Consider the following 27,540-nt stretch of genomic DNA (forward strand, 5'->3'; position numbering starts at 1 on the left):
CTGGCAAAGACAGGGTTTTTTCCACACTTTTTCTAAGTGTACACAGCATTCCCACGTTTCCAGGGCAGAAATAGAAGGGCAACTATTTCCACATCAGGTTGATGTTTCTTGGCAGAATCATTGTGATTTATTCTGCAGTCAAATTAATTGGCCCTCCTGATGAGCATTTCAATAATGCACTTGTTTCGTAGATCCAGTTTAGTGGGGAAATAGAGCCGGTGAAAAGCACAACTCCTGCCATAGCCAGCAGTCATCATTAACACCTTACAAAAAACTGGGACAATTGATAGTGTAACCTATACTGCATTACTTCCAGCAATTACTCCGGCAATATTACCGAGTTGGATTAACCATACCAGCATTTTCCACAAGTGGAATGGGAAATGGGCTGGTGGTCCTGATGCTTTGTGTGCTGTTTGTTTTTAAACATGCAAGGAATCAGCTGACAGTCTCTGCAAAAAGTGTAGTCAGTCATTCAATCAGTGGTGTTTATTGAGCACTTATGTGCAGAACATTGTACTAAGCACTAGGGAGAGAGACTACAACATAACAGAGTTGGCAGACATGTTCCCTGCCCAGAGTAAGCTTAGAGTCTAGAAGAGAAACTCACAGTGCTGACCACTTTAGGAGTTCTGCCTCTCAAGCCTTTAGCAATATTCTTTCTGTACTGCATGTTGTCCATTTCTTATATTTTAAAATGACTTCGTTGTTGATGGATTAAGCCTCTGAGTTTCATTATTTTATTCACTAGTTGAACACTATGTAGTGGGTTCTAAAAAATGAAGTCGAATTAGAGTGTTTAGATAATAACTCCCGAGCTCCCCAGATGATAGAAATGGAGGCCACTGTTCCCTTAACATGGATTCCAAAAAAAAAAAAACTGCTGTGGATGATCTGTACTGCTAAGAGAGCTCAGAAGGGATAATGTCATTTCCCTGCTGAATACGATGTGAACCATAAGCAAGGATTTCTAATAGCCAATTGATTGTCTACAGATCTGAAGCAAACTTCATCAATTGTGCATATTCTCTTTTCAGTTACAGTGATCATTTAGGAGCAAAGACTGACTATAGATACAGACCTCTCCCATCCCGGAAAGCAAGGTCATTTTCTCCTCCTTTGACAGGAATCTAGAAATTGGATTGAACATTTTAATTTTGTAGAAATATTGATACTAAAGGGAGTTAGTGGATAAAACCACATCATTCCTTCATTTACCTAAAATAATTTTGATTCTTGGTGGAAAAAAAACAAATAGGAATTTCAAAGTAAATCATCAAAGCAACATGTTATTTAAAAGAAAATTGAATTGTTGATATTTCTTGAGCCTAAACTGCTGTACTTACAAAAGCATTTGCCACTTTGGCTTTTGATCAAAAGATAATGCTTATTTAAACAGATTAAAAATTATTTCATTTAATGGTCTTTTGTCCTACTGCAAGATTACTTGTGATTGAATATGAAATATCTGCTTCTGCAATTTAATTTGAAAAGATAAGAAACATTCTTATACAAACTTCTCCTTGGCATTGTAATAACTGCTGGAATTCTGTATTGCATGAGCTCTAATAATCCGCTTCACCTTTTGTCACTGTTTTCCATGAACTTGTTGTAATTATGTGCATTTTCTGCAGGGTCCAATCAAATTAGGATGGTAAGTGATACTTCCTAGGACCACAGCTAAATGGTTTAATTATGCTTTGTCTTTTTCTCAAGTTCAAATATAAACTATTTTAATTTTCTCTGACCACAGAGGCAAGTAATAGTAGCCATGAATCTCGTATTGGGCTAGCTGAGGGTTTGGAATCAGAGAAGAAGACAGTTATACCTCTTGTGATCGTATCAGCCCTGACTTTTATCTGTCTAGTGGTTCTAGTGGGTATTCTCATCTATTGGAGGTAAGTTTTCTTTTTGAAGTTCCACAAGCTCAGATTTTGTCATGCTTAGAAAACTAACCGAATTGACATCACTGAGCTTTATAAAAACATGTGCACTATATAAAGACAGGCTCTGATTTTCTGAATGCTTGAATTGTTTTCATGTAATTATCATGTGCAAATGTCTACCCATAGAGGTAAACATTTTCATGCAGGGTTGACTCAATAGCAAATGCAACAAGAAAAGATAAAATTAAATCATTTCTGCTTCTGTTTGTGCCTGGTGCATTATTCTAATGGTTGTATGTATGTGCTTGCTAACATTTTACTCTTACAAAAGAACAGTATGATAGCTATATGCTTTAATGTCAATTGTGTATTGTTCATTAGATTACTCCTAATTTTGTCAATTAGTACTACATTCCTAGAGAGGGATTCTGTCCACAAAAGCTAAATGTTTTCATTCATTCATTCAATCATATTTATTGAGTGTTTACTGTGTGCAGAGCACTGTACTAGGTCCTTGGAAAGTACAATTCAGCAACAGAAAGAGACAATCCCTACCCAACAACGGGCTCACAGTCTAGAAGGGGGAGATAGACAACAAAACAATAACATCTAAATAGATAAATAGAATTATAGATAAATACAAATCATTAATAAAATAAATAGAATAATAAATATGTACAAATACAATTTTGAGGTTTAGGTATATCTTCCCTCTCTTTACAGAAATTCTCCAAACCCACAAACTTCATAATTTTAGGATCTTCCTGGTCTTTCCACCCTAGGTCATTGTTACAGGTTGGAGAAGCAGGGAAGATGGGATGGAGTGGGTATGGTGGTGGGGAGAGGGACGGGAGGGACTGCTCTGAGGTTTTGGAACTGTTGGTTGCCCCTTGGTTCTATGACTCTTAGCCTCTGCTAAGCCTCTGGATCCAACTTTGTGTCAAGTAGGGATTTATCCTCCCCAAGGAGAGCAGTGTGCAGGGATGCCCTTCCTTGAAATCTTCCGCTTATGATCTAGGACAGAGCTGAAACAGTTGAAAAGAGCTTGTAAATTTCAAACCTAAAAGTCCAATAACTGCTCCAGAAACTCAAGCAAAGCTCAACTTGATCTTTCTTTGCATCATTCATTTTTAAGATTCAGTGTGGTAGTTTATTTATATTCTATTTATTTTATTTTGTTAATATGTTTGGTTTTGTTCTCTGTCTCCCCCATCTAGACTGTGAGCCCACTGTTGGGTAGGGACTGTCTCTATATGTTGCCACCTTGTACCTCCCAAGCGCCTAGTACAGTGCTCTGCACACAGTAAGCACTCAAATACGATTGATTGATTGATTGATTATAGCAGTGGAAATAACTGTCTGGGTGGGTCATTTTTTCATAGGCTCTGGTAAACCTGGCGGTTGGTTGTTTGGACATTCAGCCTATATACATGGACTAGAAAGCTAAAGGTGATGGTGGTTTGTGGGAGTGCGGGCCCTTTTTCCTTACTGTAGCTCCTCACTTATTTTTAGGCATTTCACTTACCATCAGTTCTCTGGGCCCAGATCCCTGATGGATTCCACAGGAGAAAATCCTAGATGACAATAGTGTCTTCTTCAAGGAATAAAAGGATAGCTATGTATATTGTCACAACTGACAATGAAATCATGTGTGTGTGTGTGTGTGTGTGTGTGTGTCTGAAAAGCCCAATATGGTGCACAACAAAAAGACTCCCTTGCTCTGTTAAAGCAATAATATGTGTGTGTGTGTGTGTGTGTGTGTGTGTGTAAATATAAAGTCACAGATGCGATAGGCATACATACCCCCACACACACACACACGCACGCACGCACACACACACACACTGTAATAGGGGTGAAAAATTCCCTCACAATCTGAATAATCACATTTGTCTTAGTTAATATTGAAGCCAAGAAAGAGAGAGAGACTTAGAATAAATAATATTTCCTTATATGGAGAGAGATTTTAGTGACAGACAAATCCTGAAGCTCAAGTCTGCTATAAGCAATAAAATGTAATACCACCCAGATTGTGTAGGTCATATTCATTCTTCATTCATTCAGTCATATTCATTAAGTGCTTACTGTGTGCAGAGCACTGTACTAGGCACTAGGGAAGTACAAGTCGGCAACATATAGAGACGGTTAATACCCAACAACGGGCTCACAGTCCAGAAGGATATCCATAGATGTTAGAATGGCAGTAAAACGTGTGTGTGTGTGTGTGTGTGTGTGTGTGTGTGTGTGTGTGTGTGATCTCTCTTGGATTCAATGGAAAACTCTCAGCCCGGTTGTAATCCATCAGAACCCACACTAAGCTTCAGCTTCCTAGTTCAGATGAAGGATTGGAGTCCTCTTTTCAGGACAGGCTAGTTATAAATCTCTTTGTACTCTATCCAGCAAGCAGTATATAGGGCCAATCTGAAAAAAAAATTTGTAAAATCTCCACAAAAAATGCAACATTTTGAATATTGTTTCAAATTTTTGTAACTTCTCAAGGGAGTTCAGTAAAAATTACATATTTCTAGATTCGACATCTAAATACTGGTGCCGGAAAGGTGAAATTAAATAATAAGATTAAGATTGATTGATGGGACCTCTGCCTGTAAGTTAAAACAATCATCACTTTCTTCATTATATCCGAGTGATAATTAGTTGGAGACATGGCTATCAACACTTAGCACATATGTGAAGATGTTCCTTGCTTACCCAGAACAGATGTTAAATCTTATTAGACATTAAATAATGGCCCTTGAAATTGTTTTCCAGATGTTTTAGGGCATAATATTTATGGGTGTCTGTGCGTGTATAGATGGGAGTAGTTAGAGAAAGTTTGCATAGAGAACTTTGAGAAAAGTTTTGTGGAAACAAAGTTACCATAATTTTAATTGTTTCCCATTTTATTTTGTCCTGTGGGATTAGAATTCACAAAGCAGCTTGTAAGTGTAAGGTTAGATTCTGCTTAGGCCTGCATTGGAAGGTGATTTTTTATGGTATTTGTTAAGCACTTACTATGTGCCATGCACTGTACTACTATTAAGTGTTGGGTTCGGTACAAGATAATCAGGCTAGACACAGTCCCTGTCCAACATAGGGCTCACAGTCTTCATCTCCATTTTACAGATGAGGTACCTGAGTCACTGAGGAGTGAAGTAACTTGCCCATGGTCACACAGCAGACAAGTGGCAGAGCTGGGATTAGAACCCAAGTCTTTCTAATGTCCAGGTCCATGTTGTTTCCATTAGGCCACAATGTTTCTCATTTGATTTCATTTGCTTTCCCTGAGTTAAGGGTGTGAGGCCTTTCTAGCTTCTGCTCCCTGGTTTTCCCTAACAGCCCTCTTCCAAGTTCTAATAGGAACTCTCTGTTGACTTTTCTAGCTTCCTTCCAAGACTGTCCAGGTAATCAGGGCCCAGGTTTCCACCTGGACATAGTATTCAGATCCTGCCCCACAGTTCTGTTGAAGGTGTCCCAATTAAAGGTAACAGAGACTCAGCCCCCAAAAACCTGTCCATGGTAGATAGGGGGGTGATGACTGGATGGACTAGTTTGATATCAATGACAAGTCTACCCATCCACAAGCCTATCAACTCCAGACCCCAGACCAAAATACAGTATAATGAGAACTTTGCTTCAGGTGTAAACTTTGAGTTCCGCTGCTGTTGCTCGTCTTCTGAAATAATTTCTCCGTAAATTGGCAGTTTTATTTAAATGTCCTTTCTGCTCAGTTTTGACCTGCCCACCTCTTAGTTTTTCAGAGTTTTCAGAGTAAGAGAAGGTTTGGCATTTTCCTTAGGTCTCCAGATCTGATGACTTTTGGTTCTCAGTATCACTTTTTTGTTCATCCTTTGGTCCACCTTCCTTCAAAGGTTTTCTTCTAGTAAATCTTGCCAACATATCCAATTGTTTATTCATTCATTCATTCATTCGTATTTATTGGGCACTTACTGTGTGCAGAGCACTGTACTAAACACTTGGAAAGTACAATTCAGCAATAAATAGAGACAATCCGGACCCAACAACAGGCTCACAGTCTACAAGGCCTCTTATTGCCCTTTTCTCTTAAGAAACTGAAAGCACTTAACCACATCATCAATATCAATAGCAACTACATTGTCATGATCACTACTGTCTTCATCATTAAGCATTTTCTGGGTCTCCATCGTTGAGGCTACATAAAGACAGAAAGCTTTTACTAGAGGGGTTTGTCCTCTTGGTCTCTCTGAAAGGTAGGCCTGTGGCAATTCATATCTCCCTTTCCAGAGTGACAGACTATGAGAGAGGTAGATGTATGTTGAGCTTTTAGGAAGTAGACCTTAGAGAAGGCAGTTTGCATGGAACGAGGTGAGGGGGACAAAGCCAAACTGGTGGTGACCAAGGAGAGATTTGAAGGAGAGGAAATGGAGGCAACAGATGTTAAAAACTCTCTTGAGGAGCTTGGATAGGAAAAGTACAAGGGAGATGGGGTGCTAACTGAAAGAAGCTGTTGGGGCCAAGGAAGGAATTTCCAGAATAGGGGCAGCATGTTGAAAAGCAGTGGGAAAAGAGCCTTGGAGTATAAGTGGTAGAAGAAGGAGGTGGTCAGGGAGCGAAAAAGGAAGAGGGAGAGTGTTTAATAAGGCAAGAAGGGATGGAGATGACCCTAAACTGAAGAAGAAAAAAATGATAGCTGACAGGTTCACATAATAGGAATGAGCTCTAGAACTAGACCTGCTGTTCTCCAAAACCCCTGGGGACAGGCAGTAGAAAATGATTTATAACTGGAGTAGGAGGGATTTGGGTTAGATTAAAGAAGAGTCTCCAGACAGTGAGGGCTGCCAAACCCTGGGCCCAATTTTGATGAGGTCTATGAAGTACCAGTCTTTCGAGAATAATTTCAGTTTAGGCAACCTCTCCAGATTTCTTCCAGCCTTCTATGTATCTATGATTTAAAAATGAATGTTGTCATATTTAACTCTAATTTTACTCTATTTTACTGGAGAAATAGTTGTGTTTTTTCATCTTATGGTATTTTTATGGTATTTGTTAAGTGTTCACTACATGCCAGGTATTGTACTAAGCATTGGGTAGATACAAACTAATCAGATTGGACACAGTCCATGTCCCACATAGGGCTCACAGTCTCATTCCCCACTTTACAGATAGCTGACCAGGATCAAAGGAGGAGACGATAGGTGGTCATGGTCATAGAGTTCCCCCTAAGGAGTGGAGCTGGAGTAGTGTATAATGATGATGATGATAATAATAATAATAGTTAAATGCTTACTATGTGCCGCGCACTGTGCTAAGTGCTGGGGTAGATAGACAATAATTTAGTCAGACACAGTCCCTGTCCCACACAAGGCTCGCAGTCTAAAGGGGAGGGAGAACAGTCATTGACTCCCCCATTTTACATATGAGGAAACTGGGGCAAGAGTAGTTAAGTGACTTGCCCACAGTCACACAGCAGGCAAGTGGCTGGCTTGGGGAAGCAGCGTGGCTCAGTAGAAAGAGCATGAGCTTTGGGGTTAGAGGTCAGGGGTTCAAATCCCAGCTCTGCCAATTGTCAGCTGTGTGACTTTGGGCAAGTCACTTAACTTCTCTGTGCCCCAGTGACCTCATCTGTAAAATGGGGATTAAGACTGTGAGGCCCCCGTGGGACAGCCTGATCACCTTGTAACCTCCCCAGCGCTTAGAACAGTGCTTTGTACGGAGTAAGCGCTTAATAAATGCCATCATTATTGTTATTATTATTATTATTAAAACTCAGGTTCTAGGCCACAATGCCTCTCCAGTGTCCTGGTTAGAGAAGATAGTTCCTCCAGCAGCCCAGGCTACCCACCACATAAATGATGTCAGATGTAATCACGTGGCCGAGGGAATTGGGAACTGTTCGATTTGGAATTTGATCCCATTATCAAGGGCAGCCTATAATCCTTCATCAATCAATCAGTGGCATTTATTGAGCACTGGGGATCAAGGGATGGACGGATTTAGGTTCTCCCCCATGCATAAGCTACAGAGAGCCTCTTTGTGGATTTTCTTGCCCTTCCTTAAGAGAGAATAAGATTCTGTCCCTCATCTTAAAAGACCCCAAAAGGCTCAGAGTGCCTTGTAAATTTATGGTAAATTTATGGTAAATTTATTTCCTATCTCTTTGGAGTTAAACTAAGATCTCTTTATTGTTGGATTGTACACTCCCAAGCACTTAGTACAGTACACTGCATACAGTAAGTGCTCAAGAAATATGATTGAATGAATGTGGGGGTTAGGGTGGTGAAGGACTTTTCCTCCAGAATTCCAACTTTCTGGACCTTAGTGCTCTTCTCTTCATAAGTTTCCATCTCTTGTCAATATTGCCAGAGAAAAGCTTAGAAATCTCCTAATAGTTCATGCAGTCTAGGTGACTGCAAAGCTCACCTTATACTCATTGTGGAATTTGACACTGAGAAGCTCATCTTTTCCCCCAAGAGAATATCTCATTTCTTCATATCTCTCACTGTTAGCAAATGCACAGCCAGAAAAGAGGGCAGCTTTGTACAACCCCCGGTATAGGTTGAGGACATAACTTCAACCTTACCCTAGCTTCAGACCAGAATTTCTGAATCCATTTTTTAAAATGGTATTTTTTAAGAGTTTTCTATGTGCTAGGCACTCTAATAAACCCTGGGGTAAATGCAAGCTAATCAGGTTGGATGCAGTCCATGTTCTACATGGGGCTGACAAGTCTTATCCTAATTTTACAGATGAGGCAACTGAGGCACAGAGAAATTAAGTGACTTGCCCAAAGCCCACAGCAGACCATTGGGAGTCCTCACTCCAAGCACTAGCCCACACTGCTTCTCTAATTCCACTAATTCCAACAAAGGAGACAACTACATCTGATTCATCTGATATTCTGATTCATTTCAATCTTGAGTACAGTTTTGAAATTTCCTGAATTCTTTTCCTCTACAGCCCAGGGTGTGAATTTTACAAGGCATCTCCAGGATAGATTTCAATGTCTTTCCTTTTGGTATCCTTAATCTTTTTAAAAACACTAATGGGAAGAATGTATAAAGCTCTGCTGTCTCTCTTCTTTTGCTGAATCAGGGCTTGAAGAGCCTGCAACAGGTAGTTTAGGCCAGAAATTTCAGTGGGTTACATGTACTGAGGTGCCTCCAAGCACTATTGAGTACAACCACAATGGCAGACAGTGGAATTAGATAGTGGAAACTCTGGAGAGCAAGAAGCAGCAGCTGCCAGTAAGAAGAAGGTGCCTTACTTAATGGTTTTGAGACATAAAAGAGCTGGGGATTTTTGCTGCTGCTGCTGCTCTCTGCTCCTGAAGGGGGAATTCAGGTATTTCTGAATGAGGTTGGAGGGTCTGGGACAAGAGGAGGGGTAGATAAAGAGACAGATTGAGAGTGGGAAAGATGGTGTCGCATACAAGGGGAGTAAAGAAGGGGAAGGTGAAAAGTGAACCTCAGGTAAAACCTTGTGAACTCAGGAGACCAGGTTGAAACTCCTGTTCTATATTAGTCCCAGCCTCAGATTTTGAATTAATAGAACATCACAAAGCATTAATACCCCAGGTTTTCAGGATATTTGGTTTTCCTTGACTGTTAACTTTCAAAACATGAATGAATAAATTGTACATAAACTAATAGTAATAATGATAGTATTATTACCATGTGCCAAGCACCATACTAAACGCTTTGGATAGATGCAAGATAATCAGGTCAGATACAGTCCCTATCCCAGATGGGGCTCACAGTCTGAGTAGAAGGGAGAAAAGGAATTGAGTCCCCATTTTGTGGATGAGGAAACTGACACCCAGAGAATCAATCAATCAGTCATTTATTGAGTGCTTACTGTGTGCAGAGCACTGTACTAAGTGCTTGGGAGATTACAATATAGCTGTTAAGGACTTGCTCAAAGATCTCAAACTGCAGTCACATCTACAGAAACAGAGTAAATAAAATTTAGTATAACACCAGCTAGAACAGATCAGAATGTTGCACAGAAATATTTTAATTATTAATTATCATATAATTAGATTCTTATAAATATAAAATGAGATCCATATTTTCATTTATAAACAGGTAGGTCTATTTGAATTTAACCACTTGTGAATAATATTTCAAAGTAAATGACCTGAAACATAAAGTGTTATTGGCAGCTCAAATGACCTGAAATTTTTTAATTAAGAACAGTCTGCATTGCTCTAAAGCAGCAGTTGGTTATCTAACCTACTCAATAGTTTGTTGCCTGCTCTTACCAGATGTTACACACATTAGCTTCACATTTGCTGAATTAAAACTGGGGAGAGGAAGGATACAGGTCATAGTTGTGGTTGAGTCCATTTATATTCATCCGAATACCCCTTCATCAGCAAGATGAACATCTGTTGGGAGAGAAATCACCTCTTCTCCTTGGATAAACTCTTGCCGCCCCATCATCTCAACCGTATTGCGACCCTACCTTTTCCTCTTTTTTTTTTTTCATCCAAGTGTCACCAGTTCTGGCTTTGGTCCCCTCGGTCCCAGCAGTTAAATATCTGCAGAAGAGGTCTCTCTATGGGTTAAGTGCAGTGGTTTAAAACCTCCTTCCAGTCCTTCAGCCGCTCCTGATAAGGAATTAATTCTTGGTAGAGAAAGGCTGAGACTGGATCTGTGTCTAGTGCTTTGAAGTGCCTTTCTTCGGCCATGTCCTATTTAGAACCACGGGGAACTGCAGGGGCTGTGACGTCTTTCGGTGTGTCCGATTTCTTCTCTTTCTTCTGCATCTGGTCCAGGTAAAAGGCCCATGAACTAGGAGATGTAGACAGGGCAATTCGATTTTAATGTCCTCAGGTTAGCCAGTGTTTTTGTTTCAGCCAGTAGAGAAATAGCCAAGAAAAGAAGTGTTTTGTGTGTTGCTAATTTTTCACTTCTGGGGATTTTATTGTGCCAGAATTTTCAGGCAGGCAATCTTTAACAAGTCTTGTATTTGCAGGGTTTGTTCATGTAACTCTTGTTTCTTTCCCTCTAGGAAATGCTTTCAGACGGCACATTTTTATTTGGAAGATAGCACATCACCTAGAGTCATCTCTACACCCCCGACCCCAATTTTCCCAGTTTCAGGTAAATATGTCATGTGAGTTAGTGGTGGGTTTGAAAGGAAAAGCACAAAAAGAGAAAGTGTGTTGTTTGGGGTTGTGCAAACAGTGTGGGTTGTCATGTTGTATAAACCCTAACAACTGAATATGCAACTCACCACAATTAATTGCACAAAATGGGCAGGAAATGTCTCTACCAACTCTGCTATATTGTACTCTCCCAAGTGCTTATTACAGTACTCTGCACACAATAAGCGTGCAATAAGACAGTAGAATGATTTGTACTGCAAAGGGTGAATCTGAAGGAGGCTTCGGACTTAGGTATATATTTCCAGGAAAAATTATAACTTGGATTTATGCCATTCATGGTTTGTGAAGAGCAATATGATACCCTGCTTCATTTTTTTTAAGTTTACTACAGTCATACGATGGAAAATTGAACAATGAAGCATAAGGCATTAATGCAGTAATTTTGTGGAGTGGAGAGGAGTAAATCAAAGAAAGTGTCCTTTCTGTTGTCCGGTGTTTATCCTGGAAGTAGCTTCTGAGCAGCTCTCGTGAACAGACTGTAATAGAGGAATCAGGGGCTGGTCAATTCTATGGCTTGACCTATTTGAGTTAAAGACAGTTCAGAGCCCCGATTCCCGCTTTTAATAGCAGACCTGCCTCTTGACCAGCCCTCAGGAGATAGCCAGGAGCCCCTTAACCTGGAATCAGCGTCTGACCGGCTTCTGTATCTCACTGGCAATTCTGCTCATTGCCGAAAAATGTTGCAAAGGAAATGATTATCTTGAGGCCAGTTCCCCACAAAGGGAGTATGGGGGAATGGTCTCCCGAGGCTAAGGGATGAAAATAAAGGAGCCGTCAGGTGGCTAATTTAGTAGAAACACTTTTCTGGTGTGTTTGATGCTGATGATTTCATATCAGAGAGCCCTGCTATTTTATGAAATCTCACTAGCCAAGAGGAACCATAGTCATCTTTCTCTTCTTCTAGTTCCCAGCGAGGGAAGCAAATAAAATTTCTTTCTGCATTTTTTTCTTTCTCTTTCTCATACCACCCAAATTCCTCATCTTCTTTTTCTGGGTGAGCATTCAAAATATCCCTAATGTGTGCTTAAGTGCTTAGTACAGTGCTTTGCACACAGTAAGTGCTCAATAAATATGTTTGAATTGAATTGTTTTATACTAAAATAGTGCAATAAAATCTTCCATCATTAAACTCTTGAATTAGGAATGTATTTGAAGAATAAATCCATATTACATAGTGTTTTCTGTGTATAAAGCACTGCTCTAAGTACTTAGGAAAGTACAATAAAATTAGATGCCCTCAAGAAGCTTACGCTCTAACATGGGAGATAGACTCATAGGAGGATGTACTAGATTATTTAAGATATGTGTCCATTCCAAAGCACTAGAGCCACCTTGAATTTTATATTTAGAAGTCTTGCATTATCAAGTCTCTTAATGAAGATGAAATGTTTTCCCAGCCCCTTTCATGATCAGTGGACAGGGCTCCCTTTGAAACCTGTCAGTGTAAGTGATTTGGAAGCAGAGAAGTCTTACAAGAGGTGATGGTTTCCCTCATACCCCGGGAAACTGCTTTTTCAGCCACTAAGATTGAGAAAGCCAGACCCAGATCAAAATGGTATCCTCTTTATTTCTATGGTATTTGTTATGTAATAATAATGGCATGTATTAAGCGCTTACTATGTACAAAGCACTGTTCTAAGCGCTGATATGTGTTTGGTATGTGTGTGGTAGATACTGTACTAAGCGATGGGGTAGATGAAGGGCAATCAGGTTGGACACAGACCATGTCCCACACAAGACTCACAACTTTAATCCCTATTTTACAATTGAGGTAACTGAGCGTGGGTCAGTGGAAAGAGCTCGGGCTGCGGAGTCAGAGGTCGTGGGTTCTAATCCCTACTCCACCACATGTCTGCTGTGTGACCTTGGGCCAGTCACTTAACTTCTCTGAGTCTCAGTTACCTCATCTGTAAAATGGGGATGAAGACTGTGAGCCCCATGTGGGACAACCTGATCAGCTTGTATCCCCCCCAGCGCTTAGAACATTGCTTTGCACATAGTAAGCATTTAACAAATGCCATCATCATCATCATCATCACGGAGAAGGTGACTTACCCAAGGTTACATAGCAGACAAGTGGTAGAGTCAGGATTAGAACCCGGGTCCTCTGACTCCCAAGACCCATGGTCTTTCCACTAGGCCATGCTGCTTCTCAAGCAAAATAAAGATCTTACCTGTGCTCTCCAAACCTTCCATTGGGAAGCAGCGTAGCCTAGTAGAGAGAGCACAGACCTGGAAGTCAGAAGGGCCTGGGTTCTAGTCCTGGTTTTGCCACTTGTCTGTTGTGACCATGGGAAAATCATTTAACTTCTCTGTGCCTCAGTTACCACATCTGTATAATAGGGATTAAGACTGTAAACTCCATGTGGGACATGGACTGTATCCAACCTGATTAGCTCGTATCTACCCCAGTGCTTAGAACAGTGCCTGGCACATAGTAAGCGCTTAACAAATATTATTATTATTCTAGTTGGTAGTTACGTTCCCTACACACAACAAGCTTACAATCTAGAGGGTAATATTTGTCCACTAAAACACACACACACACACACACACACAGTAAGATGAGTAAGCCAGGGGTTGTTTGGAGTCAGGAATATCCCTGGAAGAGTTAATTCACAGTCTGGGAAATGCACCTACAGAGGTCAGAGCTCCCCAAAGTCACTCCTCCCGCTTCTCCAACCCCCCCGCCCCCAGCTCTCAATCCTCTCCGCTACTCTCCCATCCTTCCCAGCAGTATCTTCAGATGAGATCTCCTCCCTCCTCTCAAGTGCTACTCCATCCACCTGTGCTTCAGACCCCATTCCCTCTCATTTTATGAAATCTCTTGCCCCTTCCCTCCTCCCCTCCTTAACTTCCATCTTCAACTGCTCACTCTCCACTGGTTCCTTCCCCTCTGCCTTCAAACATGCCCACATCTCCCCCATCCTAAAAAAACTCTCTCTTGACCCCACCTCCCCTTCTAGTTATCGCCCTATCTCCGTCCTACCCTTCCTTTCCAAACTCCTAGAATGAGTTGTCTACACCCGCTCCCTCGAATTTCTCAATGCCAACTCTTTCCTTGACCCCCTCCAATCTGGCTTCCATCCCCTACACTCCACCGAAACTGCCCTCTCAAAGGTCACCAATGACCTCCTTCTTGCCAAATCCAACGGCTCCTATTCTATCCTAATCATCCTCAACCACTCAGCTGCCTTCGACACTGTGGACCACCCCCTTCTCATTCATTCATTCAATCGTATTTATTGAGCACTTACTGTGTGCAGAGCACTGTACTAAGCGCTTAACCTCAACACGCTATCCAACCTTGGCTTCACAGATTCCGTCCTCTCCTGGTTCTCCTCTTATCTCTTTGGCCGTTCATTCTCAAGTCTCCTTTGTGGGCTCCTCCTCCCCCTCCCATCCCGTAACTGTAGGGGTTCCTCAAGGGTCAGTTCTTGGTCCTCTTCTGTTCTCTATCTACACTCACTCCCTTGATGAACTCATTCGCTCCCACGGCTTCAAGGCAAAAACTCCTCACTCTTGGCTTCAAGGCTCTCTATCACCTCGCCCCCTCCTGCCTCACCTCCCTTCTTTCCTTCTACAACCCAGCCCACACCCTCCGCTCCTCTGCCGCTAACCTCCTCACTGTGCCTCATTCTCGCCTGTCCTGCTGTCGACCCCCAGCCCATGTCCTCCCCTTGGCCTGGAATCCCCTCCCTCTGCACATCCGCCACATCCTCCCTTCAAAGCCCTACTGAGAGCTCACCTCCTCCAGGAGGCCTTCCCTGACTGAGTCCCCTCCTTCCTCTCCCCCTCCTCCCCCTCCTCATCCCCCCACCCTACCTCCTTCCCCTCCCCACAGCACCTGTATATATGTCTGTACAGATTTATTACTCTATTTTACTTGTACATATTTACTATTCTATTTATTTTATTTTGTTAATATGTGTTGTTTTGTTGTCTGTCTCCCCCTTCTAGACTGTGAGCCCGCTGTTGGGTAGGGACCATCTCTATATGTTGCCAACTTGTACTTCCCAAGTGCTTAGTACAGTGCTCTGCACACAGTAAATGCTCAGTAAATACAATTGAGTGAATGAATGAATGACACCCAAATCTACATCTCTGCCCCTGCTCTCTCTCCCTCCCTCCAGGCTCGTGTCTCCTCCTGCCTTCAGGACATCTCTACCTGGATGTCTGCCTGCCATCTAAAACTCAATATGTCCAAGACTGAACCTCTTATCTTCCCAAACCCTGCCCTCTCCTTGACTTTCCCATCACTGTAGAAGGCACTGCCATCCTTCCCATCTCACAAGCCCGCAATCTTGGTGTCATCCTTGACTCTGCTCTTTCATTCACCCCACACATCCAGTCCATCACCAAAACCTGCCAGTCTCACCTCCATAACATCGCCAAGATCCGCCCTTTCCTCTCCATCCAAACCGCTACCTTGCTGGTTCAATCTCTCATCCTATCCCAACTGGATTACTGCATCAGGCTGCTCTCTGATCTCCCATCCTCCTGTCTCTCCCCACTTCAGTCTATATTTCCCTCTGCTGCCCGAATCATCTTTGTGCAGAAACATTCTGGGCATGTTACTCCCCTCTTCAAAAATCTCTAGTGGCTGCCTGTCAAGCTATGAATCAAGCAAAAACTCCTCACCCTTGGTTTCAGGGCTCTCCATCACCTCACCCCCTCCTACCTCACCTCCCTTCTCTCCTTCTACAGCCCAGCCCTCACCCTCCACTCTGCCACTAACCTCCTCACTGTACCTTGTTCTCGCCTGTCCCACCATCAACCCCCAGCTCACGTCCTCCCCCTGGCCTGGAATGCCCTCCCTCCGCACATCTGCCAAGCTAGCTCTCTTCCTCCCTCCAAAGCCCTACTAAGAGCACACCTCCTCCAGGATGCCTTCTCAGCCTCAGCCCCTTTTCCTTTCCTCCTCCCCATCTCCCCCACCCTACCTCCTTCCCCTCCCCACAGCACTTGTATGTATATTTGTACAGATTTATTACTCTATTTACTTGTACATATTTACTATTCTATTTATTTTGTTAATGATTAATAACCTTTAATTCTATTTGTTCTGACGATTTTGACACCTGTCTATATGTTTTGTTTTGTTGTCTCTCTCCCCCTTCTAGACTGTGAGCCCGTTGTTGGGTAGGGACCATCTCTATATGTTGCTGACTTGTATATCCCAAGTGCTTAGTACAGTGCTCTGCACACAGTAAGCTCTCAATAAATATGATTGAATGAATGAATGAATACAGCATAAGGAAAAATTGGAAAATTAGGTTGTAAATCATAAGGATATTTAAGCTGCTGAAGTTTTCTGAGTAGTCAGGACAGTGAAAAAGAATACTAGTCCTGGAACTTTAATGCAAGATTAAGTCATTGCTTTTTCCTCTCTAAAAGGGAACTTCTGTGTCTCTGAATTGATAGTTTGGGGAATACACACACGGTGTTATTTCTCATGGGGCAACCACACAAGCACACTGCTTCTGCAGTGGTTGTCTAAACTCATTCAGAGGATGTGTCAAGATCATTAGATAATGTTTCTAGAGCCTCCAGGGAGAGTGGTGCTCCCAGCTACAAGGACTGCATTATACCTGATATTCTTCCTTGAGTGGCATTCTGCGCTAACAGAACCCAAGAACAAGATCAGGCAATTTCCTGCCCTGAAATGAGCCGACTGCAACTTTGCCTTGCCCAAACTGGGGAGGAAAAAGGGGAGGAGGCTTCAACAAGTAAACAGTGTTTCTCAGGCATCAAGTTTGACTGAGAAACTTAAATCATTATGGGAGTGGTAAAAAAAAAAAAGAAACAAAACCTGATGTTTCGTGCAGCCCATAATTAAGTCTATTTGGGTAGGGCGGGGGAGGGGGCGGGGGGAGTGTGATAACAGGACATTTCCTTCATTAGCTGGCAAATTGTATGTGAATCAACCATGTAGCTTTGCTAATATGTGTGTGGATGCACGAACTTAGATATGTGAAAGGAAAAAAAGAGTTGTGATAGCTTTTCATGTTCCAAAACATAAAAAATCCATTATTTTGATGTTTAAGATCCTTGGGCCATTCCCAGCCATTCCCAAGCTGGTCAGGTGGCTTATCTTGAAATACGTTTTTTTGTTATGGTATTTAAGCACTTAGTATGTGCCAGGCACTATACTATGTGCTGGGACAGATACATGCTAGTCAGGCTAAACACAGTCTATATCCCATATGGGGCTCATAATCTTAATTCCCATTTTACAGATGAGGTAACTGAGGCATAGAGAAGTAAAGTGACCTGTCTGAGGTCACACAGCAGCAGATAAGTTGCAATGGCAGAACTAGAACCCAGGTCCTTCTTTGACTCCTGTGCTTCTCAGTATTTGACCCAAGACACACCAGATTCCAGCATGACTAGCCTCTTAATGTAGAGAGAATCAGACCCTTTGGGCTTCGCCCATTCATCTGCAAAAGGACTAAATAAAAGTAGCTGTTTCAGCAACAATTTCCCAGAGCAAAAAAAGGTTCCAACACCCTGTTAGCTGATCAAGTTGTCTGAGTACCCAGAGTACAATCAGTTCTCCATAATGCACTTATTCTCCAGACACTCTAGGTGGAACCTTGGTTGCAGGGGTAGGGGGTGTCCTTTGGATAATGTCTGGATAGTATGCAAAGTTAAAAGATGTAGTTGTAAACTTATATTTAGATTACTAAACGTTAAGTTTTCCTTAACACAGTGGTCATCAAGGATGTTTAGAGAAGACCTGCCTCTTTATGTTCCTTAAGCCTTCTTGTTTGAAGGGGAAAATACTTTTGTTTTGTGGTATGGATTTGTTTGATTATTATGGTTTTCCTGCCTAATTATTAAACATATTTTTGCCAACCTCCTCTAGCACAGTGTGAAGGCAGCATTACACATATGGGTAGTTTATGTTAGGATTGTTCAGCTAATTCACTGTTAATATTCTGGGCCACTCATCTAAGAGGAAGAACAGATGGATCCTAATAAAAAAAATCAACAAATTCTTGGTAACTAAAGCTTAGAAATATTAGACGGTGTAAGTGCTGAACATCTGTTGATGTAAATAACTGTTTCAGCTGAAATGTGTTTGATGTTTCCTTGTCAGAGAAATCATTTATGAAATTGCATACTGTGAAATAGCAATATGGTTAATCTGAGCAAAGATTTCCAGGAAAAAAAAGAATCCCAGCTTCTAAGCCATAACTAGTTAAAATAATTGCTCCCTCCACCAATTAATTAACAGATCAGATGACTTTGTTTACGTTACATATTTTCAAGTTAGAATTCTCAGATTTTTATAGACTAAAAGTCCCAAAGGTTTTTGACATTTTCCTAAATGAATATTCTGCACATAAGTGTTTTTCTGTATTTATGTAGAGAGGAAAGAGATGTTCAAAATATAAACATCAGCCTGAAAATTTGGCTAGTGTATTGAACTGAAAATTAAAGATCTGTTAGAGTTGCATTGCAGTGTAAAGTGTTCCCATGCTTCTGGGCAGTTGAAACAAAAGATTTTGTTTCAGCATCAAATCTTTTCAGAACCTGCATGCCACTCCCATAGTGCGCATCAAATCTTTTCAGAACTAGCATGCCACTCCCATAGTGCCTGTGAAATTGACCCACAAAAATACAAATTAGAAAAATTTCAAATGCAATATTTTGGTAGATTTATAATGAAAATTTGTATTCCAACATGGAGTAATGTAATTCATTTCTCTCTGACAAAGAGTCACATGATCATCAGTGTTTTAAAGTTCTCCGGTCATGATTCTGGAAAATGTGGTAGAAAACTGAGTTTTCTGCTGCTTATTGTCTCCCATGAGATTGGAAGCTCTTTGAGGGCAGGAATTGTGTCTACAAGTCTATTGTATCGTACTCTCCCACATGCTTAATATGGTGCTCTGTGCACAGTAAGTTCTCAGTAAATACCATTGATCAAATGATTGATCACTGGACAGTATTGAAGCCAACCCAGAAGGATGATCAACTCTAAGGGAAATTCAAGATGTTATTTTACAAGAAGGTGCTATGTGGTATGTTTTCAAATGCCTTAAATACCTTATCTTTTAAGTCATATACACCCACGTCTATTTATTGTCCTCTTCAAAACTACTTTTTTTTTTCCCATAACTCCCTTAGATGATGTTGGAGCAATTCCAATAAAGCATTTTCCAAAGCATGTTGCGGATTTACATGCAAGTAGTGGGTTTTCTGAAGAATTTGAGGTATGATCCCAACTATCTCTCATGTTAGCTTGGGTCTTAAAATGATCAGTTCTGAGTAATTTGGGGTCAAATCATTTCTCGAGGCTAAGATATAAAAAGCATTTGGTTGCTGGGGAAATGGGGAAATGTAAAAATGGACTAAAGTGTTTTAAAATATTCAGAGAGAGAGGAGTTCCTTTCTGAGTGATGGGGGCGGGAGGGTGGTCTTCAACAAAGCGGGAGCTGGCAAGGGGGAGGGGGTAAGCACGTGGCATTATCATAGGCTATATGTCTAAATGAGCCGGGGGCGAGGGAGGGAATGGGAGAACTCTAGTCTGATGGTGGGAAATACTAAAGGGAGAGGTATAAAATGCAAATGAAGAATGAAGAGAAGGAAAATAGAGGAGATGGAAGAAATAGGTTTGGAAATATCCAGACAAGTTCCAGGGTTTGTTTCCTTGCCCCTGGGATTTCAAAAATAAGGCATTTAATCCTCCATAAAGGAATAAATAATCTGTAGTGTCCTGAGAAAGGTTGGTAATTTCAAATAAAGGGTGAAAAATCCTACGAACTTGGAAAAACCTGATGAAAATTATTTTAAAATCTCAGCATAGCTGAAATTGCAGCCAAATGAAGGAAGGCAAATTTTTAGTAGCTTCTTCATCTTAGAAGTCCTTGGACAAATTCTACAAAATAAAATCCCAGAGTAGAATCCAGTTAAAATGGATTTTACAGCAGTGTTTCAGCATTGCACCCACATAACAATTTCCCAGGCATACTTGGAGGACTCAAAGATTCAAAATAGTTAACCATACATTCATTTTTCCTACAGAAAAAACAATAGAACTGCATTCATTTTTCACTAACATACTTCATGAATTTGAGAACACCAAAATGCAGTTTTCAGTAGGACCTAACTGAAAAAGAATGATTTGAGTATTTTTGTTTACGATTCTTGAACTATTTATCAACCAGAACATCCAGGAGATTCAATCATATCCTCCTAAAGCTGTGAGATCAGCACTATCAGCAATGCATTAACTTCCCTGCTGATAGAGTAACAGTTTGTCAATTAATGATTGGAAGGTATCTTACTGGACTGAAAATATGAATGCACTGATAAAGCTGCCTAAAATAATTGCATGGATGATTTTGTTTTTAATTGGAATAGGTGGCTTCTTCAGTTACTATTTCCAACGATTATAATAATTCTAGTAAAGAATGAGCTCAACTCTCCCACAAGGCCTAAAGTTACTCCCTAATAAGCTTAGCTCTTTCAGTGGAAGCAGAACTTCCTTCAGACCAATGTGGAGCCATGTAGTGCATTTTAGAGGTGAAATGTGCCGTATTTGCAGCTTGTACTATTGGTCTCCTAGTGATGAGTAATAGTTACTGCTCCATCCAAAGATTGGTCTCGTTGGTCTCATGAGAAGCCACGTGGCTCAGTGGAAAGAGCACGGGCTTTGGAAACAGAGGTCATGGGTTCAAATCCCAGCTCCGCCAACTGTCAGCTGTGTGACTTTGGGCAAGTCACTTAACTTCTCTGGGCTTCAGTTACCTCATTTGTAAAATTGGGGATTAAGACTGTGAGCCCCCCATGGGACAACCTGATCGCCTTGTAACCGCCCCAGCACTTAGAACAGTGCTTTGCACATAGTAAGCGCTTAACAAATATCATTATTATTATTATTATTATTACCAGTTTTAGGCCAGATTTTAAAGACAAAGTTGAGTGTAAGAAAATAATTTTTACCTGATACTGAAAAACCAATTTAAAATGCTTTTATTCAAATGAGATGTGTATGTTTCAACTTTTATAAAGGTTTTCCCAAACTTTTGGATTTCAAAATATGATTTCCTTTAATTTAAAAATGACACACTGTACATAATTTCCCAGAAGGTCCTAAATAATTTCTTGTGTTTTAAAAAAAACAGAATTATAATTTCAATTTTACAGTGATTTAAAGTAGACTCAGTAGGCAAAAAAAAATGTTTTAAGGTACTTAATTCAATAGAATAATAACTAAGCTTAAAGGTGAAACATGCTGTTTGTGGTTTTTCTCACCTGCATTTTTGAAATTAATCATATAGTCATCCACCCTCACCCTTATTTTAAAAAGAATAAAAGCTCTTTTTTTTGGTCTTAAATACTTAAAAATACTTAAAAATTACCCAATGCATTTACTTGCATGCAGTTGTCTAAAGGACTCAATTTGTGGTACTTTACAAATGTATGTGTTGCATGATCATAGTTGCTTTCCATTGTATACCTAATATGAACACTTTTTTTTTTCTCATTTGTTGGGTGCTGTGGAATTTGATTTCTTTACTTTTTTTGCATTCATTTCCTCATTAGACACTGAAAGAGTTTTACCAGGTAAGGCATTATTTCACTGCATTTTTTTTAGCAAAGAAATAGTTGTAAGATCTAGAAAATTCGATAAGATTTTGGCTCTTTTGGCATCCTTATAATATTTTAAGGCTCTGTGTTAAACTGAACATGTATTCAAATGTTATGTGTGCATTTTCTTTTCAGGAAGTGCAGAGCTGTACTGTTGACCTAGGTATTACATCAGACAGCTCTAACCACCCTGACAACAAGAATAAGAATCGATACATAAACATTGTTGCTTGTAAGTAGAAATATAACTTGGCAGTACTTTTCTTAATCACTTGTACTCTTGCTCCGTATGAAATATTCAGTTCTCATTAGGAGTTTCTCCCTTTAGTCTACAAACCCAAGTTCTAGATAGAAGGAATATTAACAGATCCATTACAGTGCAAGTCTACTTTGGAAAATGACCATGGGCTAGAACAGTGCTCAGCGCTTTGAACAGTGCTTGACACATAGTAGGCGCTTAACAAATACTGTCATTATTATTATTATTCAAGGGTCCGAGGTCTCTCCTCACACACACCCCCTCCACTCACCTCCCCCACCCCCGATTCCCTTTATCCAGTCCATGATGCTGGTTAAAGTTAATCAGCTTCTGCTGAAATTACAATTTTTCCTCTTGTGTAATATCACCTGGCAGCCGGAGGGATCCTCCAGAATTCTGCTTGGGAAACCGGGAGGAAGGAGGGAGATTTTGTCTCTTCATGAAGCAAGGATTTAAGAACAATCTCCATTGTGGCATCCCAGCCACATCTTATACAGCACAATGTAGCCTTGTCCTTTAGGGAGGAAAATTTCCCAACTGAAAACTTGTCATTATGACAGTTGTCCCCACCTGCCGCTTCACTGGGCCAGTGAAGACACAACCAGACCTTTTACTTTCCTAGAAATAGATCAAACATAATAGGTCAAAAAGTTTAGAGAACTAACAGATTCTGGTGGTCAGCCTCCCTGGGGAATGTCAATAGGCCTAGAATGACCAACTTCCTATCACTGCTGTCTCCCTGTTTCTTTTTATCCAACACATTTGTCAAGTTGATCTTCACTAGTTGCAAAATGAATTTGGTAAATTTACAATTATTCATTTGTTTAAACTACTAAATTGCATTTAGACATCCCAGAGTTCTTCTGATGCCTATCACCCCCTTTGCCAATAGGAGAACACTTCTTGGAAGAGGAAATGTTTAGGGATGACCTAGGTTCCAGAGAGGATGGAGAGTCTGTTTCCAGAGTCCACTCACAGTTGTGAAGGGCTGAAAACAGGCTGTTTATCTAGAATGCATTTTATATTATGACTGTTCCTTTATTACAGATGATCACAGTCGGGTTAAACTGACACAGCTTGCAGAAAAAGATGGCAAAATGACTGACTACATCAATGCAAACTATGTGGATGTAAGCATAACTTTCCTTAGTAAGACTTTGGCTTTTGCATGTATTTGGATAAGGCAAAGACCATGAGTGTTCAATTGAACAAACATTAAGCCATGCACCCGGAAAGGCTTAATAAAAACAATCTGACAGTGGGGATGAAAATCACTTTTGAAACTGGATTCAGGAACAAATTTGAGCCTAGTAAACCATAACTGTCCTCACCAGTCCTCCCCAAAATTCCTTCCCTTAGGAATGGCAGATTTTACATTTTCCAGGGTTACAGCCAAAAGGTAGGATGTTAAGGTCAGTTACAATGTAGATTCTTAACCTTCCAAGTCATCTTAGGACAAGTCACTTAAGAACAGAACACTGAACTGCAAACTGCTGTGACAGTAGGAAAGTTATTGAAAACCCATTGGAAACCTTTTGCTAAAAATCGGTCCCCAAGGAAAGTGCTGGCAGGTATGATCCTGAATTCTAGGAGCAGGGCTGAGCTGCTTCAGCCTGGACATGGGTATTTTCTCACAAAGCACATGTCCTTTCTGTGCCAAAATGGCATCTAATAAAGTCAACTGGCTGCCATGGGGAGGGGGTGCTTCAGAGGAGACATGAAAAGTCGCTGATGAGAAGCATATGATGTGTGTTCATCTAGGGATACAACAGGCCAAAAGCTTACATCGCAGCTCAAGGGCCATTAAAATCAACCGCGGAGGATTTCTGGAGAATGATTTGGGAACACAATGTGGAAGTCATTGTCATGATAACGAACCTTGTGGAGAAAGGAAGGGTATGTAGAAGTTTCTGGTCTCCCCACTTATCATAGAGGTAAAACCTCAATATCACAGATTCCCAGGGTGAGAAATCCTTGTTCTAGTCCATTCCAACATGTTTCAGGGATCAGGAGGACACAAATACATACCAACAAACAGTCCAAATGCTGAGCAAGGAGAATACATTCATCCATGCCACACCAGGGGGCATTTTTCCAACTGCCAACCCCACTCCACTTCTGATCCATACCGAACCGGGACCTCAGTGATAAGGTCTGTGATTCCTGAGTGAGGAAGGGAAGAGATGCTGGTTGGAATGAAACTGCCTGATTGAGGACTGCCCCCTGGCCCTCTGGCAACTAGAAGAGTGAGGTCCTTGGGGATGAGAAGATGGATCAGGGAATGGGGCTTCCAGACACATTAATGTACTGATTGGGCTCCTCCCCTTAATGACTGGCCAGTAAGAGCCACCTTGTAGGCAGCAGGGAGAGAAAAGGAGTCAATCATTGTGATTCTTCCCCTTCCTCCTATGACAACATGGTCATAATGAGGTTGCCTTAGACATGATCCTTGTTTGCAATGATGCCATTTTGCCTTTGTCCCCATATAATAATAATTATGGTATCTGTTAAGTGCTTACTATGTGCCAAGCACTATTCAAGCACCAAACACTATTCTAAGTGCTGAACAAGGTTGGTATTGTAGTCCATCTGCATTTTATGGAGTTTTCTTTCACTTTGATTGTCAGTAGTAGCAATTTCCAGCCAGGAAAGTGAAATATAGATAGTTGTCCATTTAATTTGATCCGAGTAGATAACCTAAGTAAAACAATCAAATAAAAATAATCTACTTAGAGGTCTAAATTATCCAAAGATTTCTATGTGGAGCACATGATCCAGATAATCGCCAAAAACCCCTTAGAGACATTTAAAATATATGGACCCAGAATTTGGGAAACTATAAGGATCTTTGGAAACTGAACCACATGGAATTATTTTAGGAAGTATAAGAGCTGATGGGAATATAAAAAATTGGATTATTTTTCTTTTTTAATTGTTACTTAGGAATCTATGTACTGCAGTTATTCCGCCATTAACTCTGTTTTTGGAAATTTTGGTGGGGGATAGTGAGGAATTATTTATTGTTCAACTATATTTATTGAGCACTTACTGTGTGCTCAGCACTGTACTAAGGCTTGGGAGAGTACAATATAATAATAACTTAACGTCTGTCTCCCTCTCTAGACTGTAAGCTCATTGTGGGCACGTGTCTGTTGATTGTTATATTGTACTCTCCCAAGCGCTTTGCAAACAGTAAGCACTCAATAAATACGATTGAATGAATGAATAAGTGACTAATTTACTATGCACTTCCTGGGGTTAAAGATCATAAACTTGTATAAGACAGCAAATCCACTGCTCAGGCTCATTCACAACTGCTCATATCATAACTTCACTTGTACTGTGAATGATGAATGACATATATGAATGACTTTGTTTCATCCTTGGCAGAGGAAATGTGACCAGTATTGGCCTGCCGATGGCAGTGAAGAGTATGGAAATTTTTTGGTCACTCAGAAGAGTATTCATGTACTTGCCTATTACACCATAAGGAACTTTACAATTAGAAACACGAAGATCAAAAAGGTTGGTATTGCCCATTGGATCATCTGTTCCAAGAACTAAAGGAAAATTGTGCACAGCACACATAGAAACCAGAAAATACTCCCCAAAATAGAAGCCAAAATGGGATTTCACTGACTCCCACTTAAGTTGAGTAATGACCAAAGATCTGGAGATCATATGATTGCTACCTTGACCTATGCTACAGACTACTTTTATGGTCCATATTTCATTATCATTGTTGGTCAGAAGAAGTACTGGGGATATCAATAGATGCTATATAGATTTCTTGCCCAGTTAAAGGAATGAAAGAATGGTGTCATTTCTGAAATCAGGTTTACTAGTATTCTAGAATTGGTCTGAGTGTGCTTGAGAAAAAGTATCCTAGCTTCATTTCTATCCCTAACAACCCTATGTTTTCCTCTTTTCCTCCCCAACTTTCTCTTGAGTAGCCCATTATGAAGCAATTAACTAATTTGTAATATTTATTGGGTCCCTCCTGAAGAGTGCAGTAGAATTAATAGACGTTATCCCTTTCTGTCCCCAAGGAATTTATGATCTAGCACTCCCTGCTGAATGAATGTTATACTTGTTTCTTCCCCTTGAGTGGTTTTCTCATTCCGACACTTGCTCCAAAAGACCAAAGATAGGAAAAAACAACTCTATTTGAAAGACTGGGATCGAGGAGAAGGGAAGTAATTTGGATTGAAGGGCATGGGGGGTGTTAGCTTTTGATCAAGTGCCTCTTTAGGATGATTCCTGCTTTGTTTCCTACCGATTTTAGGACTGCTTTGGGCAAGTCTGTCCTAGGGATACACTCAGCAGCATGAATGCCTGGTTAAGTCCCCAGGGTCTGAGGTGTAACTTCTTGTGTCTAACTTCCTCTCTCAGGGTTCCCAGAAAGGAAGACCTAGCGGGCGTGTGGTCACTCAATACCATTACACTCAGTGGCCGGATATGGGAGTCCCAGAGTACACCCTACCCGTCCTCACGTTTGTACGCAAAGCATCGCACGCCAAACGTCATGCAGTGGGACCAGTGGCTGTTCATTGCAGGTGCGGCTTGGGAAGGTGGGGGCATCGCTTCCCTGTTGCAAAAAACCTGTTATTTCCAGTTGTGTGTGATGAACTTTAGTTGGAGTGGGCTTCGCTAACTTTACTGACCGCAGGATAGTGGCAGAGAAGCTCGTCCCAAAGGACTATTTCTGCTCTTCTAGATTCTTAGGAGAAAGCAGAATGGCTGAGTGCCATCTTCATTATTTACAAGCTGCTCCAGAAGCAGCGTGGCCTAGTAGATAGAGCACAGGCCTGGGAGTCAGAAGGACCTGGGTTCTGATCCCAGCTCTGCCACTTGTCTGCTGTGTGACCTTGAGCAAGTCACTTCACTTCTCTGTGCCCATTTACCTCATCTGTAAAATGAGGATTAAGACTGGAAGCCCATGTCCAACCTGATTAGCTTGTGTCTACCCCAGTGCTTAGTACATGCCTGACACATAGTAAGTGCTTAACAAATACCATAAAAAGAGTTATGGGAACTTTAGTAGGAATGAGCTTCCCTGACTTTTCTGACTGCAGGCTGGCAGTAGGGAAGCTTGTCCCAAAGGACCATTTCTGCTCTACAAGATTCTTATAAGAAAGTAGACTAGCTGAGTGCCTCATTATTCACAAGATGCCCAAGAAGCTGTGTGGCCTAGAGAATACAGCATGGGCCTGGGAGCCTGAAAGACTTGGGTTTTAATCCCAGCTCCACCATTTGACTTAGGCAATCACTTCTCTTCTCTGTGCCTCAGTAACCTCAACTGTATAATGAGGATTAAGACTATGTCCAGCCCAACTTGCTTGTGTCCACCCCAGCGCTTAGTACAGTGCCTGGCACATAGTAAGTGCTTAACAAATACCACACTTATCATTATCATTATGCTCCTGACAGCCTTTGTTCATGCGTAAGCTTTCATGGAGATGGGGGAAAAAGATAGATGATAGATACAGATCTATCTGACAATTACTCATGATACTAGTAATTGTGATATTTGTTAAGTACGTACTGGGGGCCAAGTACTGGAATAGATACAAGATAATCAGATCAGAGACATTCCCTATCCTACAAGGGGTTCACAGTCTTCGGGGAGGGAGAATAGGTATTTA

The 27,540-nt window shown here is 41.0% G+C and overlaps 1 protein-coding gene across 4 annotated transcripts in view; it reads left to right on the forward strand.

Annotated features, from left to right (window-relative positions):
- The window catches only part of PTPRZ1 (protein tyrosine phosphatase receptor type Z1), a 160,571-nt gene that overhangs the window by 118,937 nt on the left and 14,094 nt on the right, over positions 1–27,540 (forward strand). For 2 of the 4 annotated variants that reach the window (XM_038753284.1, XM_038753286.1), the window contains exons 13-21: positions 1,754–1,898; positions 10,878–10,969; positions 19,171–19,256; positions 21,592–21,612; positions 21,772–21,868; positions 22,943–23,025; positions 23,657–23,791; positions 25,286–25,420; positions 26,288–26,451. In XM_038753284.1, coding sequence (XP_038609212.1) covers positions 1,754–1,898; positions 10,878–10,969; positions 19,171–19,256; positions 21,592–21,612; positions 21,772–21,868; positions 22,943–23,025; positions 23,657–23,791; positions 25,286–25,420; positions 26,288–26,451 — 958 coding nt within the window. The remainder of the gene's footprint in view (positions 1–1,753; positions 1,899–10,877; positions 10,970–19,170; positions 19,257–21,591; positions 21,613–21,771; positions 21,869–22,942; positions 23,026–23,656; positions 23,792–25,285; positions 25,421–26,287; positions 26,452–27,540) is intronic. The other 2 variants (XM_038753285.1, XM_038753287.1) reach the window with 1 other exon arrangement.

The sequence above is a fragment of the Tachyglossus aculeatus genome, chromosome 10 (assembly GCF_015852505.1).
Source record: "Tachyglossus aculeatus isolate mTacAcu1 chromosome 10, mTacAcu1.pri, whole genome shotgun sequence".
NCBI lineage: Eukaryota > Metazoa > Chordata > Mammalia > Monotremata > Tachyglossidae > Tachyglossus > Tachyglossus aculeatus.